Below are 17,668 nucleotides of genomic sequence, written 5' to 3'. Positions count from 1 at the left end.
ATGGTTTCTGGGATTTCTAAGGTTCTCTGACCACCTTAGTTACCAACAGCTGCAGCTGTAATTCTATGGATACTGGTTTTCAAGGGTACTTAGATTCTGTGAGATGCCTGATTCCCTCTGACCGCAGTGCCAAAACAGAAGTTGTCTACATAATATCTACTTACATGGAGTTCAGCTGTTGACTTTAGGTGTCAACTATGTAATTTCCCAAGGCTTCCTGCCAGTACAGCCATAATTGATTTTGTCTTTCAGCAATAATCAGGAGCACGAAGCATGACTCTGCTACTGTTCTGCTACTCAACAGCAAATATCTGGGAATGCCCTTATAATCACTGTGCTATTCTTTCCCTGTTTCTCACAGGGAAAACTCTGGAGAAGCTGTATGCTGTGTGCACTGTATCTGGAGCATATTCCCTTATGTTACAGGAGTATCTTGTGGGTCCCCAGAGATGATCGAAAACGGATCTGTTCAAGGAGAAGAGTTCCTGTTTGGCAGTGAGGCTTTTTACAGCTGTGACCCTGGTTTTGAACTACAGGGACCAAGCCGAAGAATTTGCCACGTCGACAAGAAGTGGAGCCCCGCTGCTCCTTTCTGTAGGCGTAAGTAGCAAAGCAGAGCAACATGTTGGCAGTCCTCCTGGAGGAGCTAACTGGCAGAGTACTTTGGTTGGCTTCCACCTGGTCTCCCTCTCCAGCTGGAGGGCTGTAACTGAAGGAGCTAGAGGGAAAGCTAGCTGAAAAGTTCTCATTGGCAGTCTCTCTCAGGTCTAAAGGGAGCTCATTTTAGCATATTAAAACAGCACAAGCGTAATTCTGTGCTCAGGTTGCTAGAGGAAGAATGTGGCCTGTTACATTTTATTTGCCTTACATTAAGATGTGCAAGGCCTTGATCATGACAAGCTGTGAAGGTTTGACTCTGCAATTCAAAGGCTAATATATCCTGGACCCTTTGCATGTCTGGAGATCAGGAGTTTTCTTCTTAGGAAAAAATCTTGGTTCTGGGCAGCAGTAGACAATTAATTGTACAAGCATGAGAAAAAAGGTTTAAGACTTATTTCATACGAGTTGTAAATAAAACGGCCAGGTTTTATTATCCCTACCAGTAAGTTATTTTCCATCTTCTTGTGGTGACATCCCATCACTTGGATTCTTCTCTCTTAGCTTTGATGAGTGTGCCTAGTCTCCACTGTGTGACCGGTAGAAGGGAGCACAGTCTTTTGTAACTGCTCTCATTTTTGTTGGAGACATCCTGAGAACATCTTTCACTGTACAGGGAGCAGAGAAGCCTGAAAATGCAGCCTCTGGTTTGCTCACAAGGAATGTTCTGTATCGCTGTCTGATTGAATGCATCTCATAGCTTACAACTAGATGCACTAGGATGGGTTCTCTCTCTGGTGTCTGCAGCTTCCATCCCAGGAGAGAGGGCAGTTGAATAACCTTTCTCCATACTGTATTTCCCAACTTCTTTCTTCCCATCTTTCCATTAATTCCATCTGTGAATAGAGCTGTTAGACAGGATGTACAAGCCAGGCAGAATGAGCTTCTTTGTACAATAGCAAAAACTTTCCTTCTTTTCTAGGAATTACTTGTGGGCTGTATCCCACAGTAGAAAAAGCAGAGGCCATTTCTACAGGAAACACATACAGAAGTAATGTAACCTTTGTGTGCAGCTCTGGCTACCATCTTGTTGGACCCCAGAATATCACATGTCTTGCCAATGGGAGTTGGAGTAAGCCATTACCACTGTGTGAAGGTAAACATTTTTTGTAGCCTGGCGGATAGCCTGTAGGTTTTGTAGCCTGGCATGCTCTAGTTTGGAATAAGGAGTAGCTTTCCCGATATCCATGTGTGTCACATGGTCCAGGGAGTGAGCTGCTTTTTGGAAGCAGTTCAGTGATATGTATTGAAAATGGTGCCTGAAAAAATGAAATGTGTCAAAAGGAACGGTGTTTGTTACTAAATCCGGAGACTTAGACATCATTTTTCCCTAGCCCTTATTCTGCAATTTTATAATCTTAGTTGATTAGAGAGATGGCATTGTTTACAATCTCACAATCTTACAGCCTTCACAATCCTCCTTTGAACAAATACTGTGAATGCATGACATACCAGTCTGCACGCTGGTGCTTTCTGATGCTCCCACAATAGGCCCTGTTGCAAGAAATACCTGTGTTATATGGATTGGGCAGCAGTGGTTAGAAACTAGGCTTTGAACACAAAAACAGCAAAAGAAGTGAAGTTCTAGATATGAAGAGATAGTATTGTTGGATGACATTGTTCAAAATATAAAGTGTATAGAAACAGTGAATTCCAATATAATTTACTTCTAAGTATGAGTTTTGTCCTTTCCTGTCCTTTTAGCCATAAAATGATAAAGTCTGTGCTTCTTGCTTTTTCTTTAAGAAATACATTTGTCCATTTTTTTGCCACTGCACTTTCTTTCAGGCTGTTCATGTGCCTGCTGCACATGCTCTTGGTCTCCCAGGATAGACTCTAACATTCTGCTTGCTTGCCTTAGTTTCCTTTGGCATTCTCCAATGGAGCTGACTTGTTGATCTCTCCACAACCAGGTGTTCACACAAATTCTAAAGGGACCAACATGCATGTGACAGCTTCACCCAAGTAAAACAAATAATGATATTCTGCTCAAGGCAGGTGTTAGGGTCTTGTCACCAGAGCCATGAAAACTGCATGAAGGATTATCAGATGCTGTGCTGGGTGGTCACACAGTACACAGGTCACTGTGCATTGCAGTTCTCCAATACTTTTGCATACCTTATAGGAGCAATCTGCAAAGTTGACAGGGGAAGTCCTTATCAAAGAGGAGATCACAAATACTGTCGGGGGCAACTAAGAGAACTAACTAGCAGTGTAGAAATAAGCATGATGTCAAGAAAGACCTACTTGAACAATGTTGAGTACAACTACTTCCTCCTAACTTTTCTATTCCTGTTGCCTGACTACCATGTGTTTGCCTTTGCTAGTTCAATCTTAAGTCATCCTATTATTCTGACCACTCAGGAAAACTGAATGGTAAATGGGACATGGAACAGAGTCTGTTGTGTAGCAGCAGTAACCCAACCTGAGCTGACTGCTTGCTGGTTTCAGAAACACAGCTGAGAATCTTAAGGGGATAATTAGTAGTTTAAGCGTCAGCATCTTGCACCATCCTGCATTTCACCTGGTATTTCTTGTCTGACAAAATGGAAGTTACAAAGGACTGCAGATTTCTGAGGTATTTCTTAGCAGTGAGAAAGAACCATTTACATGTTCTGCCCTATTCACCCCAGTACAAGATCATAAATGTATCCTCCCCAGCACTGACAAATTTTCTTGACCTGATAAACATGTGGCAGTAGCATTTATCTGTCACTGGGAGGAGCTCCTTTCCTAGCTTCTGTGCAAGTCTGTACTGTGTCTACTAAACATTTTGTTGATTTTCTTGATTTATTGGTCTGTGGCTGCTACTTTAAACATACTATATGAGTAGTTCAGGAATTGTTGCAAGTCCAAGTCTAATATCAAGCTGCATTAATGACATCTCATTCTTTGCAGAGACCAGATGCAAAGTTCCACTTTCTTTGTTGAATGGGAAGGCAATTTATGAAAATAATACAGTTGGCAGTACTATAGCATATTTCTGCGAGAGCGGATACAGTTTGGAAGGAGAACCTACAGCGGAGTGCTCAAGGGATGGAAGATGGAGTAATCCTTTACCTCTCTGTAAACGTGTGTGTTTGCATTGTAATGAAAAAAAGGGTTTTAACTTGCAAGCAAGTAGATTACTCTTAGTTTATAATGGTAGTAACTGAGAGCAACTTCTGCAGATATTGGTAGAGATGTACTGTAATTTTCTTTTGGGGTGGTCAAGAGCAGAATTTGCAACTAGGTTTGTAAATTTGCGGGTGCACATTATGTTTTTATAAAGGAACAAAGGAAGCAGTTACTGACATATGCCAAAGCATTATCTTGTCTGAGTGCATTTGCATGACAGTAAAAGAACAAGCTGTGTTCAGTGTAATTCCTTTTATTTGGAATGCTTTTAGTGAATAGAGTCAGTTGGAGTCAGCAACTTGATTTATGAGAAGCAGGTAAGAGAAAAGTGCTTGTTCAGCCTTTGGAAGAGAAGGCAATGGAGACTTCCTTATCTTTGTTTAACTGTTGGCAATGTGGAAATAAAAAAGAGCCAAACTTCTTTCAGAGGTTTGTAGTAGTAGTTTGACAGACAGTGAACGCAAGTTCCCCCAAAGGAAGTTCCAATTGAGTATCTGAAGAAACTGTAATGGGACCAGAGAGGATGTAAAATGTCTGTACTTAAAAATACTCATATTTCAGCTGTTCAAGGCCCAGAGTGGCCCCACCTTGTTGGTCCTGCTTTAAGAAGGTTTGACTAAATGTCTACGTAAATTTTCTGTGATTTTATGAAATACCACCTTATAAACATGTCCATTGTGCACATCTATAATAACCATCCCTGTTGTTGTAACTACCTTTGAGATCTTCTGTTGTCTTAGGGTAGTAATTGAGGCATTATAGGTTTTGTACAGCAGCAGGCTCACAGGATATTTGCTTTATGAAGCTCTATTAATCTCTGATGTATACAAGTCCAGCCTTTTCCATGCTCATGGTGAGATCAATAGACTATACAAAAATAGCTCAGTAAGTTCACAGCCAGTAGAAAGTAATATTATTATAGAATTTTTAAACTCTAATGTCTGTGCTCAAGGATCTGGATTTCATGCTGGTCTGTATTGATCCAGGCCCACAGATCAAGGAATGGAAAGAGTCTGACTCTTTTTATTGACTTTTTTGCACTAAGGTTTTGACAAGCAGGAAGGAAAGAGAGAATGGTGTGATTGTAAAATGTAAGATATTTTTCACTTAGATCCTTAGCTATATCTTCCACAGATTTCATTAGAGTATGGTAGCAGGCTTTATGACTGAAGAGAATAAAAAATTTTTTCATTATTTTATAACCCAAACCTCATAGTTTTACAGCAAATTAAAAATGTGATTTGTGATGAGCATCCATTTCTATAGCTCTTCATATAATTTGAAGTTGAAATTTGAAGAAATTCTTCTAAAGTTCCATTCCTCTCTGTCTCCTTTTTTCTCTTCCCTCACTCCCTTTCTTTCAACAGCAAACCCTTGTCCCGTGCCTTTCATAATCCCAGAGAATGCCCTCCTCTCTGAAGTGGATTTTTACGTGGGTCAGAATGTGTCCATCAGGTGCAGGGAAGGCTACCAGTTGAAAGGGCAGGCTGTGATCACTTGTAATGCTGATGAGACTTGGACTCCTACAACAGCTAAGTGTGAAAGTAAGTACAGTACAGTACAATACAGTAAGTACAGATCCCTGCAGTTCCATAGGGCTGTTGACAGCATCTGTATCAAACAGCAGTGTGACAGCTCTGTATAGCTGTAGTTATTCAGAATGGAGGGATCTTTTATCTGCATGTGGAGAGCTAGTTTGCTTCTAGCGACCCTGGCACATAGGAACAACCGAAGAAGCTCTACAAAAGGGCTCATTTTTCCTTCTAACAGTTATTTCAGAGTATGTTTATGAGTTGATGGCCACTCATACTATCATCTATTCAGCTCTAGCTGTTGTTTTCTTCTCAATTTACATTTTGCAAGCACTGCAGCCAGATTCACTTGTTGAATGCCCTGAATATCCTGAGAATGCCTGTGAGATTATGGTAAAGCAAGGGCTATAGGGAAAAGCAGACTTTTATTGTATTTAATGACACTGATGGAAAATCCTTTTTTTCAGAAGATGACTGAAAGATTTTTGGCTTCTTGCAAACAGTGACATCATCCTGCAGACTCAACCTCATGTATATCATGAGACCATCTCATAGCTTTTGCTGTATATGGTTGATTGCTGTTGCTGTAGTACTTAAAACTGCTGTGGCTGGTCATCTCCATGCGCACTGCTGTTCATGTGTCACAGGTTTGCCCTGAGTGAAGCACACTGTGAAGCACCACTTACTGCATTTTTACCAGAGGTGTCTCAACATCTCCTGAGTCCTGTGGATGAAGCACTGGAAACTATATCATACAGGCATTATAGCTTACCAAACTCTGTGATTTCTTTTGTTTAGAGATATCTTGTGGGTCCCCAGCTCACATAGAGAATGCTTTCATCCGTGGTAGCTTCTATCAGTATGGAGATATGATCACCTACTCATGCTACAGTGGTTACATGCTGGAAGGACCCCTGCGGAGCATTTGCTTAGAAAACGGAACATGGACAACACCACCTACCTGCAAAGGTAAATCTTTTTTTATGACAGAAGTTTTTTTAAAAAAAATATTACTAATTAGCCACGAGTATGAAGGAGTCATCGTAGTTGCAACAAAAACAAAAGCCAAATTTTTGCTGATTTCAGTGCAGCCGTGATTTCACCCAGGGCATTTTAAGTGCAGAGTGTTGTTTTATTTCCACATGAAAGAGAGGACTTCCCCAATTTTTCTCTATAGTCCTGGCTATTCCTACAGTGTTATAACCATCACCTTTGATCCCTCCTCTCACATCTTTTGTGAGAAAGTGACAGAACCAGTCATGTTGCTGACATGCTGAACTGCTTCAAATAAACACTGCTAGTTGTTTTTTCACAACCAAAGATGACGTATTGCAGAAAATGAAAGTAAGAGATGCTTAGCCTTTCACTGTGTTTACAGCTTGGCAGTTCCTGAAAATTCTCTTACAGAAAAGTATTTAAGGATGAGTAGATACAGCTCACTAAGTAGTGCACACTAGGTACTGCAGAAGATTTGTGATTTTAACAAAATATTAAAGATAGTCTTCACTTTCTACCTTTGACATGACAGAATGAAGATGACACTTTTTGATATACCGGGTAAAAAAAAAAAAATTAGAGAAGATTCGTATAAATAACCAATTTTGAACACATATCAGATATCAGTATATTCAAGTGCTTTCTCAAAAACAAGAGTAAGGCATAGCAAAAGAGTTCCAAGGTCATAGAGCTTTGATTGGAGAAACACTGCCTTATGCCGTTTCCCTTCTCACTCCTGCTACCAGATCAATCTATAGCTGTGTAACTTATCTGCATTCTGAAGTCTTATCTCAAATGTTGTAATAGCCACCATAAACTGAGCCTCGTATTTCTCTTCAGAAATGTATTAAAAGCAAAAACCTTAGGGCACATGATTGGCTCATAAACAGTGACATTCCCAGAGTTTGAGAATTCCTGCAGAAGAGGAGAGGTCCCAGAACAGTGACCTGGGAACATCGGAGCCATAATCAAAGTTGTCAGATCTGCCTCTGTGCTTGCAAGTGTCTTAGCAACCAACGTCTAAAATAGAAGTAACAGTACACCCTCCCTCCATTGCAACCATTCTGCTTAGATGAGAAACCCCTTGGAGGTGGAGGTTTTTATACAGAGTTGACCCTGACTGACTAATCAGGGTCCCTTTGTCAGTGTTTTTGGTTTGAATTCTGCCATCAAAACATTAAGTAGACCTAGCTAATCTGAATTACCTTACTACGTGAAAGCAGACATTCTTTTAAAATTCTGGATCCAGTAGTTAAAATTGCCTGGCCTAAAAGTCACAGGTCAGCAGATTGTTTTAAGTAGACCCAGAGGCTGAGAAGTGGAGTTTTAACTCATGAACATTTCAGGGACAGGGAAGCTGTCTCTGAAAACCATGATTTTCCTAGTTGTGTGATCATGGCATGGCACTGCCCTGAAAAACCAGCTGTTGAGCAGCCCAAAAGAGGACATCCATGGTAGAAGCATGGTTATTTCAGATGTTGATAGTTATTGAGTCAGATAGTTATTTCAGATGTTGATAGGCATCCAAAAGTTCTTTTGGAAATGTATACTCATAAACTACAGAGTTCTTTCTGAAAAGCTCACCAAGTAGCTTATTATTTCCTTCTGAGCTATGGTGGCTGTGGAATTCAAGGGATCTCAGCACAATATCCACTTTTCGTAGGCTAGATATTTAGCAAAACTTTGTGATGCTGTCTCCACATTGCAACGCTGTGCATTCTTCAACGCCTCCTTTATATCACCAGTTTTACTTCTTTTTCTTACTGTGACAGAACAGTACCTTAGAACACTTAGCCCTTGTGCACAGGATTGTAATCATCTGCCAAAAGAATTTCTTGACATTGGTAACTAAAAAGCTGGAAGGGATGATATGCATAGAACTGTCAAACATGTTTCCTTTTTCCAACATCCTGTTTCCAACACTACTGCATCCTTGAGATTGTTCGGAGGATTAAGTGGTGGGGTTAATTATTCTGAAATGCAAAATGATTAAGTGGACAGATGGTCAGAGAGTAGTGTAACAAAGTGGAAAAACCTGTCTTTGGTATGCTAGGAGTAAGAACAATTTCTCCTCTTCCTTTCAGCCAAAAACTGAACTAGAAAGTACCAAAGGTTCTTTTGGGAGGACTGACATGTTTTTGTGACACATGTCAAAATAATCTTTCAGAACTGCTTTATAATTCATTTGAGGGATTTGCCTAACAAAAGGGCTACAGGACCCAAGCCTCTGTGGTCTACATCAGAAGCAACATGAAAGCACTCTTTGCAATGACTCATGCTGTACTTATTGTTTTTGGCTCTGTGAGCTGATTACTAATGTGTCCTGAGCCTGCTTGAAACATTCTGACCCGGTTGAACGAGTTAGTTAATGTAAATATTGTAATTAAAAAGCAGATTTCGTTGGCTTCTATGGGAGAGCTGCAACCACAGCTGCACTTGCCTGAGTCACTACTGGCTAAAGATTGTGGGCCAGATTCTGATCTGAGTTTCAGGGGTGAGAAGCATTAGGCTGGATCTGCCAAATGTAAATACCTGTGGGACTCACAAGACTGCACAGATTAACACAGCTTGTCTAACTCCTATCTCTCCTCTCTGAAATGCTCTGAAATCTGTCATGTATTTGGTCTCTGGCAGCATCACCTTGAATGGAGAGGTATCTGCTGTGGAGGTATTAACCAAAAAATTGATGCCTGGCTAGTGAACAAGCTTTCTGAGGGACAGCAGAGGCATTGGGAAATTGCTCACTTGCTACTACAGGGAAGCTTTTAGCAGAGTTGAGACAAACACCAGGAATCTTTTCTTACCTTTGCTTGCCCCTATTTGTATTGCAGAAGTGTTACCACTTCTGTGTCCTGTGGAGATAACTATCAGGTATGGGCTTATAAGGGGTCTCAAAAACAAAGACTGGTACTGTGAGTGTGAGATCTGCTACCAGTAACTGATGTTTCTCTATTTTACTCACAAGAACATAATTAAAGTTAATAATTCCTGTTCTTTCTCAAGCAGGTCAGGACTGAATTGTCCTGCTTGCTTTCACTGTAGTTAGAAAGGTGAATGAGATCCCAGCTTAGTTTACTGCCCCAAGCCTTTCTCTACTATTGTCTGCTGAGTGAAAAATAATCCTCACAGCTACAAATATACAGAGTCTCTCCCTATGTAAACTGATGTATAGCAAGTGCACACCTAGGGATGGTACAGTCTTAGTTATAAAGTGTTTCACAACCAGGGCAGAAAGCTAGGAAAAGCATACCTCTGATTAAGATCCCAAACTGCTGAGTGGGATGGAGCTGCTGTCCAAAGCAACTTCAGTAAGTCATGAAATGTCCACATCTTCTCCATCAACAGAGTGAGAGAGAATAAATTCCAGAAAACGTTTTTCTTGGGCTTTGAATTTGACTTGACTTGTAATTTATATACAAGCCTTTTATTTACCATTCTATTGTACATTAAAAGAATATCTTTTCAATGGAGTGGATCACAGACAATTTCAAAACTTTAAATGTATTTTTATTCAACTTACATAATTTTACATTGCGCAATAGAAACGTACTTGATACACTATTCACTTTCGCCAACACCAGAGATAAGCCGTCTATGTATTTGTAGATATCTTTACAATAAGAATTGTTCAGAATACCTTTTTAAAATATTGCAATGTCTGTAAATTCTTCCCAGTTTCATTATCAGCTGACGTTTAATGGGAAGACTCTGAAGTTTTATAAAAAGGCCAAAGCTTTGGCCTCATTTCAATGGGTTACAAGCTGAACTTGTAGCATGGCATGGCTTGGTTGCAAGAGTGACTCAAGTCCAGCTCAATCAGTGAAAGATCTGCATTCTTTCCAATGTGGAACTTGGGTCTGAAATAGTGTGCTAAGCCACTGTATTTAATACTAACATTGAACAAGATATGAAATACTTTCAAAGCCTAAACACCTATTTTTCTGACCTAGAAAATGATTAAAGATAGGATGCAATTAACAGTTCAGACTGAGGTTGCTCTGCATTCACCACTACCACTAATTAGAAGTTTGTCTGATTACTTATTTGTCCTGCAGTACCATCTAGAAGCCACGTTTTTTTTTAATCCTATATGTATAGCATGTACACAAACACGAGAGGGATTTTACTTGCTTCAATAATCTTTAAGTCTAAAATGTTTGTATTTTGCTTGCCACTCAGTTTTAAAAATAGTCCTGGTTTCCTTGGATGTATTAGCCAAGATAAAGTACAGTGTCATTCAAATAAGTCCATAGTCTGTTGAGTTCAGGCAACATGCTAGAGTAGCATGGTAGAAAGCACTTCAGGTTCCTCACTTTTATGAGTAAGTGTTTATTAAGAGGTATGCGAACCATGGAGCACCAGACAGCATGAAAGCTGGGGGAAGTTTATAATCCTACCTTGAGTTCCATAGGTAAACACTCTACTGTGCCCATGCTGCACCCTTGTAGAGCACTGCTCATTGCTCTGGATGGCAGTGCAATAAAAATTCCTTCTCCTACCACACTGTCCTATCGTACTTTCAGCAAACACTGTGTAAGGCTAGACAGCATAACTTTGTTTCAACAAGGTTAGAAGAAAGCTTGATTTTATTGAGAAGAAAAAAATGGGTAATTGATTTTGTGTGTGATTCATTTTAGGGGAAAAAAAAAAAAAAAAGAGTAAGAGAATAAACAGGTAAAGCACAACATCAGCCTTTATATATTGTCCAGGTAATTTACCAGACTGTCCTAAAAATTTAGCATTTTTCTTTTTTGCTGTTGCTCAAGAACATTTTTGTTGTCTTAGCAGTTTACAGTAAGTAAAGAGGAAAGCATGAAGTCTTCTCCCCTCAGTGCTCTCAATCACTGTACCTAGTCCCTTGCACACAGCTAGAAAACAATGTAGACATTGAAGTCAAAGCCAAGTTAAGCTTGTGAGTTTTGTTATGTTTTATGTTCCAAATAACCTTCTTATGCTGGTCATGGAATTGTTCTGTTTCCAGCTGTCTGTCGGTTCCCATGTCAGAATGGTGGAGTCTGTGAGCGACCAAATGCCTGCTCATGTCCAGATGGCTGGATGGGACGTCTCTGTGAAGAGCGTATGTATATCATCTTTCATGTGTTATTTATCAAGATGTTGTAGGTAGGACAAATGAATTTTCTGTGGTGAACTCAGTGCAGAAATTAAAGGTGTAAAAGCCAAAAAACGTAAAAATCACAGCTTTATTCTGCTTGACAAATTAGAATAGAAACAACTAAGCAATTGCTTGTTTCTAGACAAAAAGCTGTCCTTATATACCCCCAAACAAAATACTTTATAATTGATGGAGGGGTGACTTTTCCTGGCCTGGGTCCCTATATAATTGGAGAACTGGATCTGTTCTGATTGTGAACAACCAAATATGACTTCCGAGCCTGTCAGAAATTTCTCTGGGTGATGCTGGAGGTGCTGAGTTTTGCCATATTTCCCATTTCCTTGGCAGTGGTCTTAACATGAGAAATTGGTGAGATCTGAACCATTCATGCAAGCAGTACCACCACAGTGCATACTCAGCTCTCTGTGTTTAATATTTTCAGCTGGAGTGGGTTGAGCCCTGTGCCTGGCAGAATTGTGTTTAGTATGCCATGATTGATTTCCTTACCGTAATATTAGTAACAATACTTAATGTGTTGTTCATGACCAAAAGACAATTTTTATGCCCCCAGACATTTTAATCTGTCATCCCAATTCTGACCTTGTTTCCCTATATAAGAAAAATGAGCAGACAGCTGACGAGCTAGATTACAGTTCGTGCAGACAAAGGCATTGGCCTTTTTTTTTTTTTTTCTCTTTACTTTGACATAAACAGTGAGAAGCAAGGTAAAGGCTTCCCACAGTTAGTGCCACCTTGATTCTGCAGTGTTGCTTGTCCCTCAAGGTACATCAATGAGTAGAAGAGATAGGTTTAGTCTTTGGTTCTGAGGGCCTCTTATTTTGAGTGCTAGCATTGAGCACTGATTTGTCAGGGCAAGGCCACAGGTGAGGATGCAGAGCTTTGAAAGAATTCAGTCGTACATACAGAGGTACATTCCACAGATAGCAGGATGGGTACATCATCCTTAGAAAGGCCTGACCACCTCAAAAAATGTGCAGAGTACTACTACTTTAGTAATACAGACAAATCTTGGTGATATGGATTAATCCTGTGAACTCCTAGAATTTCACTGTTCCTTTCTTATCCACGCTGTCTGCACCTGCTCAGCTTGATCTCTACAGAGGGTGGTCCCAACCTCCCAAACTGAAACTCCCCTAGAATTGCCTCTCATGGCTCCAAATTTGAGACCTAGCTCAACTTGCAAACAAAAGTTTTTTCACACAATCACTCCATTCAATCAGAGCAAGGGAGATGGTAGTTTTAGGAAGGTTGTTAGATCACCAGCAATTGGCACACTGGACCACTTTGCAGATCTGCTCACAGGAGCAGCTTAGGTTGATTGATCATAGGCCATCAACTACTTGGTATCATGCAGCAGTTCTCTGGTTTCTCTTTTCCCCAGAGCTTTCAGCCGCAATCAGTGTGTTGCCCAGAAGCCTTGCATTGCTGGAGCTGTCTGTCACTGGGAGACCTGTGATGTTGTGTGTCTCATTGCATTTTCACTGGTCCAGACCAGTCCTTTCCTATGAGCAGTGCATAGTTTCCTTGTTTTGGTCACTGTGGGACCCAAGGAATCCAGAAATAATCCAGTTGCTTGTGACTAAAGCATGAATTGATTTTGATAGCCGCCCTTCCAGAAGTGAGCATTGTCTAGGGATATTACAGGTGAGAAGCAAGCAAACAGCCCTTGCTCCTTTGCAGCGAGTACAGAGACCACAGGTATCTGAAGTACTCCAGAAATCACTTCATAAATGTGTTGTCATCATTCCTTCTCTTTTCTGACCACCAAGCCAGTGGTATTTGCCGCACATGCCTTCTGGGTCTGTCGTTCTCAACTTCATTTATACTGCATACAAACACTTTGAGGGACAGTAGAGCCTCTGGTTAAATGTAAGGGGTTTTTTTGTACATCTTCCTCTTCATTTGCAGAGGTGATTATTATTTTTACTGGTTCTCTTCCCTTCTTCTTAGCAATATGCATTTTGCCATGTCTCAATGGAGGTCGCTGTGTGGCTCCTTACCAGTGTGACTGCCCCCCTGGATGGACTGGATCACGGTGCCATACGGGTAAAACTCCTTTTACTTGCATTATTTTTCTTTTGGGACCCCGCTAGGAGTACCTAGCACAATTCACTAAGGATGATGTAGCAACTACCACACTTCTCAGAGGAAAACCCAGCCCTACAATAAAATTCCCAGAGCATTTGCTGTACTTAGATGCAAATTTTTTTCAGAGTAGTTCCTGATGCATCTTAACAATCCTCAGAGAAACGTAGTCTCAGAAGACAAACAGCCTTCAGAAGAGGGCTGTCTACAAAAGCCACTACCAGAGGGAGAGAATTTCCAAGGAGAATAAAGCTAGGCTGTCCACTCCAGAAGGAGTTAGTTTCAGCTTCAACATATTCTGTTCAGTTCAAACTGAGAAGCAAGCTGCAGGTTCCTGTGAGGTTTTTCACCGCCTAGCTGCCTGCTGTGGGGGATTCCCCCTTGGTGCCTTGGTGCCTCAGTGCAAAGGTAGAGATGACAGAGGAAAGCAAGGATGTGTTTAAGGATGGTTAAATTTAATGGATGTGTGAAATGGCTTACGTATCATCTAAGTTCTCTGAACAAACACAATAGGCATGATAGATCTGTTTCTTGTACCTGAGTTTCAGCAGCATGCAGAACACGAAGGTAGCCAGGAGAATGATTCTGAGGTGCCAGACCTGTATCCTGTGTTAGATGAAGTCAGCTTACAATGACGAGTAATACTTGAACCCAGGTTTGGGGTACTTGATTTCTCTACAACGCTGAACAAAAGGCAGCTTTTCAAAGCCTTGTAACAGTGCAAATAACCAATAAAACTTGAAGTGATTGGGTGACCACTGAAAAGTCTTTCAATCATTACTGCATCTCAGTCATTAATAAATGTTAGCTTATTTTCAAAAAAAAAACTTATACTGCACTTTTGTTGTTCAGGTGCAACTTAATTGAGTGTTAATAGGGCCTTAACATGAAAGCATGTGTTTGCCTTCCTGCAGGTATTTCGAGTGGCTGATTGGGCAAACTGCAGGAGAAATTTGTGCTGTTTATGAGTATTTATTTTATTTGTTCACCTGTTAAGAATAGTGAGTCTGGGGGATAAACTGCAAACCTAGCCATTCCTCAGCAGTTAAAAATCCAGAGTGACCTGTTTAACTCTCAACTGCTGTTTTTTGAAGCAACACTTGCTTAGCATATAATGCAGAATTTCACAAATTGTGTAGTTGAGGAGAGCAGATGGCTTACTTATTGATGGGCCAGCAATTCAAATCAGTTCAGGCTGAGTTGCTTTTCAAGTAGTTCAAGTAAAAAATCTAGTGGCCAACTGCATCTGTGTCAAAACCCATTCAAAATAGTACATAAGTACTGTTTGTAAAGTTACTCAGTCAGTTGAGGTTTTACTTCCTGGTCACAATATTCTGTTTTGTCAGCTGACAAAACAAAACAGAGCAAAGGGAAATGAGAAATACTTGGATTAACTGCTAGTCTCACAGGAATAATTATGTACATAAAGTGAGATGTAAAGACATTTCATTCATATTTTTCATTCCAGAATCAGAAGTAATTTTCAACATGACAAACCTGGCACACTTAATTGCACAAGGGTACTCCATCTTTATAACCTCCTGCCATTGTTTATTTGTGTTTTGGCCAAGAGTAGAATATTTCCATTGCCTTTACACATTCCTGTGACTGCACATTTCTATTGCCAGTAATCAGTGCTTTCAGCAATTAATATTTTTTGCAAAAATATTACTCAAAGTTTGTCTTTCCTGGTGTCTGTCCCATTAATATAGCATCCTGTGCTAAAAATAGTTCATGTTTTTTAGCATCCTGTTATTATAAATGTCTGTGCTTGAAGTGAGTCAATGAACTTGAAGTTAGCTTATCAAGTGAGTCCGAATCTGTTCTGTAAATTCCGTGTTGCTTTATCTCCTAATTTCAGAATTGCTAGGAAGAGTTACCTTCGGTTTGGTCATCACACAAAAGCAGGTGCAACTGTTTCTCAGCCAACCCTTACTGGCTGAGGCTGGCAGTAGTTCTCTAGTTCAAATGCACCGTAACATTGAGCCACATCTTTAGGGATACCTAGTTCTTTCAGGAACTTGCTCTCATTCCCTGCTTCCTTTCCTTGTGTCCACATTAGTGCTGTTGTGTTAAGGCTTGCCTGCTGTTGATGTGTAAATGGCTTTTTGAATTATAACTCTCTTTTCTGCCTCTTTCTGGACTTTTTATCTGTTTTTTATCTTGTTTCTGCTTGTTCTGACTGCTATTGAGTCATCACATTCCTTTCAAATAAACATCCATGTTTTCTTCCTAGAAATGAGCCTATTCTTCATTGATCTTATAATTCTTCTTGTCTAATTTCTCCCTCTGCTTCTGCTTGTATTCTTTTTCTGCCTCAATTCAAGGCAAAAAAAAGAACATAATTTTTAAGGCAATGTAAAATAATACACTGACTCTTCTATGCAATTCATACACTACAGCAAACAGTAGAGAGGTTGGAATCACATTTAGCAGAGATGAACTTCTAAGGTTGCCCTTTCCAGAGCAAACCTTTTACAAGAAACTCAAAGCTGACATTCAATGTTGTAGTTTTGAGAGCAGTCCATCTGTAATGGAATAACAGGCTGGACTTTCAGCATGCTGTTCCTTAACAGCTTGGAATGGGTTTACTCATTAACACAGTATGTGTGTGCATTTGTACACAGCTGTTTGCCAGTCACCTTGCTTAAATGGTGGGAAGTGCATACGACCAAATCGATGTTACTGTCCCTCATCGTGGACTGGACATGATTGCTCAAGGTAAGTGTTGCTGAGTGCTGTCCAATGACTAACCTGAGTGGCTTGCTGCTGAACAGTATCCCTGAAGAACTGTGATTAATTTTGCAGAAGAGCATCTCTAGATCCTGTAAATCAGTAGTCACCAGGCAACTCATAATTTATGGACAATCTAGAAAGACCTTAGAGAGTACTCTGTCAGATGGTTACCAAATGTATAGAAATCCCAGGAAGTGATATATCTATCCACGAGCAGATAGGCAAATCTGCAAGGTTTTGCCTTAGCGCTAATGCTGTAAGTGGAGGTGTTTGTTGTGGTACAATACAGAACATTTTCTGTATTTTGAACAGTGTATACTTCAGCTGGGTCCAGGTTCAAGATGCAGGTAATGCAATAGAAGCTGTAAATAATAGGGTTTTTTACAACTAGTGTTGGGTAATATTATTTAGAGTAAAATACAGTGCCTTTTAGTCAGGTCACAGTTCAGATTGCCTGACATTGTCATCACCATGCAAGGCAGCGTTTAGAAGTCTTAAAGTTTGTTTTTGAAAGCTAAGTTGGGCAGTTCTGATTATGTGAAAGTCTGAGCAGGAGCCAGTTTGTCTGTGGAAAGCTGCCTTGTTTCATGCTGCTGCTGAGAGCCATTTACAGCCCTGAAGATGGAAAGCAGGCAGAATTGTGATAATGCTGTGGTCAGAAATCAGATATAATAATAAAACAGGCAGCATGAGTTATTGTGCTACCCATATGGAATATTAATGAGGGCCATGAAACACATACCAGCAAAAACACTTGTACCTCAGTTCCTCAGGAGCCATGACAGCCTCTGAAGATGTCTGGCTGCTACTGACAGTCTTATTCTGAATGCATTGCTCATTCTCCTGGAAAGCTAAACAAATATCAGCTGAATACCAGATTTTCCTTCTTTTCTCTGAAATATGGGCAAATCTAATGCCACTGTTTTACTTTTTTATTCTTTTTTTTTCTGGAGGGATATAGGTAGAGATTCCTGTCTGTCTCTCTGATATACCATTCATCTTAAAGCTCCAGAGAAGATGCCTTTTGCAAAACTATGTTGTCTAAAATGAATAGTTTTCATTTGTAATTATGTTTACCTAAGTGAATATATATATTGCTAAAATAGGTTCTATATCAAAATAGTGGCATTAATCTGAAAGTTAAAGTCTGATAATATTTTAATTGAGGATATGAAGCAGAAAAGCCCAAGTCCACTGGATTTATCAGCCAAAAAAATCTGGAATTTATCTCTGAGGCAAAGCAGATTTTCAGGCTTTTAGCAAACTGGACTTCTACTGGTTTTGTGTTTTTGTTGTTTTTTTTTTTTAACTTATCCACAGCTTTGTGCAGCATTGCTGACTGTGAGAGAAGGTGGACCATTGGTCCTGTGGGCTAGTGGTTTCATCAAGGGCTATTTGAGGGGAATCTTCC

General features: G+C 40.1%; 1 protein-coding gene across 4 annotated transcripts in view; it reads left to right on the top strand.

The window, feature by feature from the left end:
• Positions 1–17,668, top strand: part of SVEP1 (sushi, von Willebrand factor type A, EGF and pentraxin domain containing 1) — a 122,647-nt gene that overhangs the window by 102,066 nt on the left and 2,913 nt on the right. For all 4 annotated transcript variants that reach the window (XM_090132326.1, XM_031608351.2, XM_090132327.1 and 1 more), the window contains 8 exons: positions 427–600; positions 1,580–1,753; positions 3,556–3,729; positions 5,142–5,318; positions 6,105–6,275; positions 11,284–11,379; positions 13,387–13,482; positions 16,149–16,242. In XM_090132326.1, the coding sequence (XP_089988452.1) occupies positions 427–600; positions 1,580–1,753; positions 3,556–3,729; positions 5,142–5,318; positions 6,105–6,275; positions 11,284–11,379; positions 13,387–13,482; positions 16,149–16,242 (1,156 nt within the window). The remainder of the gene's footprint in view (positions 1–426; positions 601–1,579; positions 1,754–3,555; positions 3,730–5,141; positions 5,319–6,104; positions 6,276–11,283; positions 11,380–13,386; positions 13,483–16,148; positions 16,243–17,668) is intronic.

The sequence above is a fragment of the Phasianus colchicus genome, chromosome Z, assembly GCF_987193195.1.
Source record: "Phasianus colchicus chromosome Z, bPhaCol1.hap1.1, whole genome shotgun sequence".
NCBI lineage: Eukaryota > Metazoa > Chordata > Aves > Galliformes > Phasianidae > Phasianus > Phasianus colchicus.
This window is presented reverse-complemented; position numbering and strand designations above follow the sequence as displayed.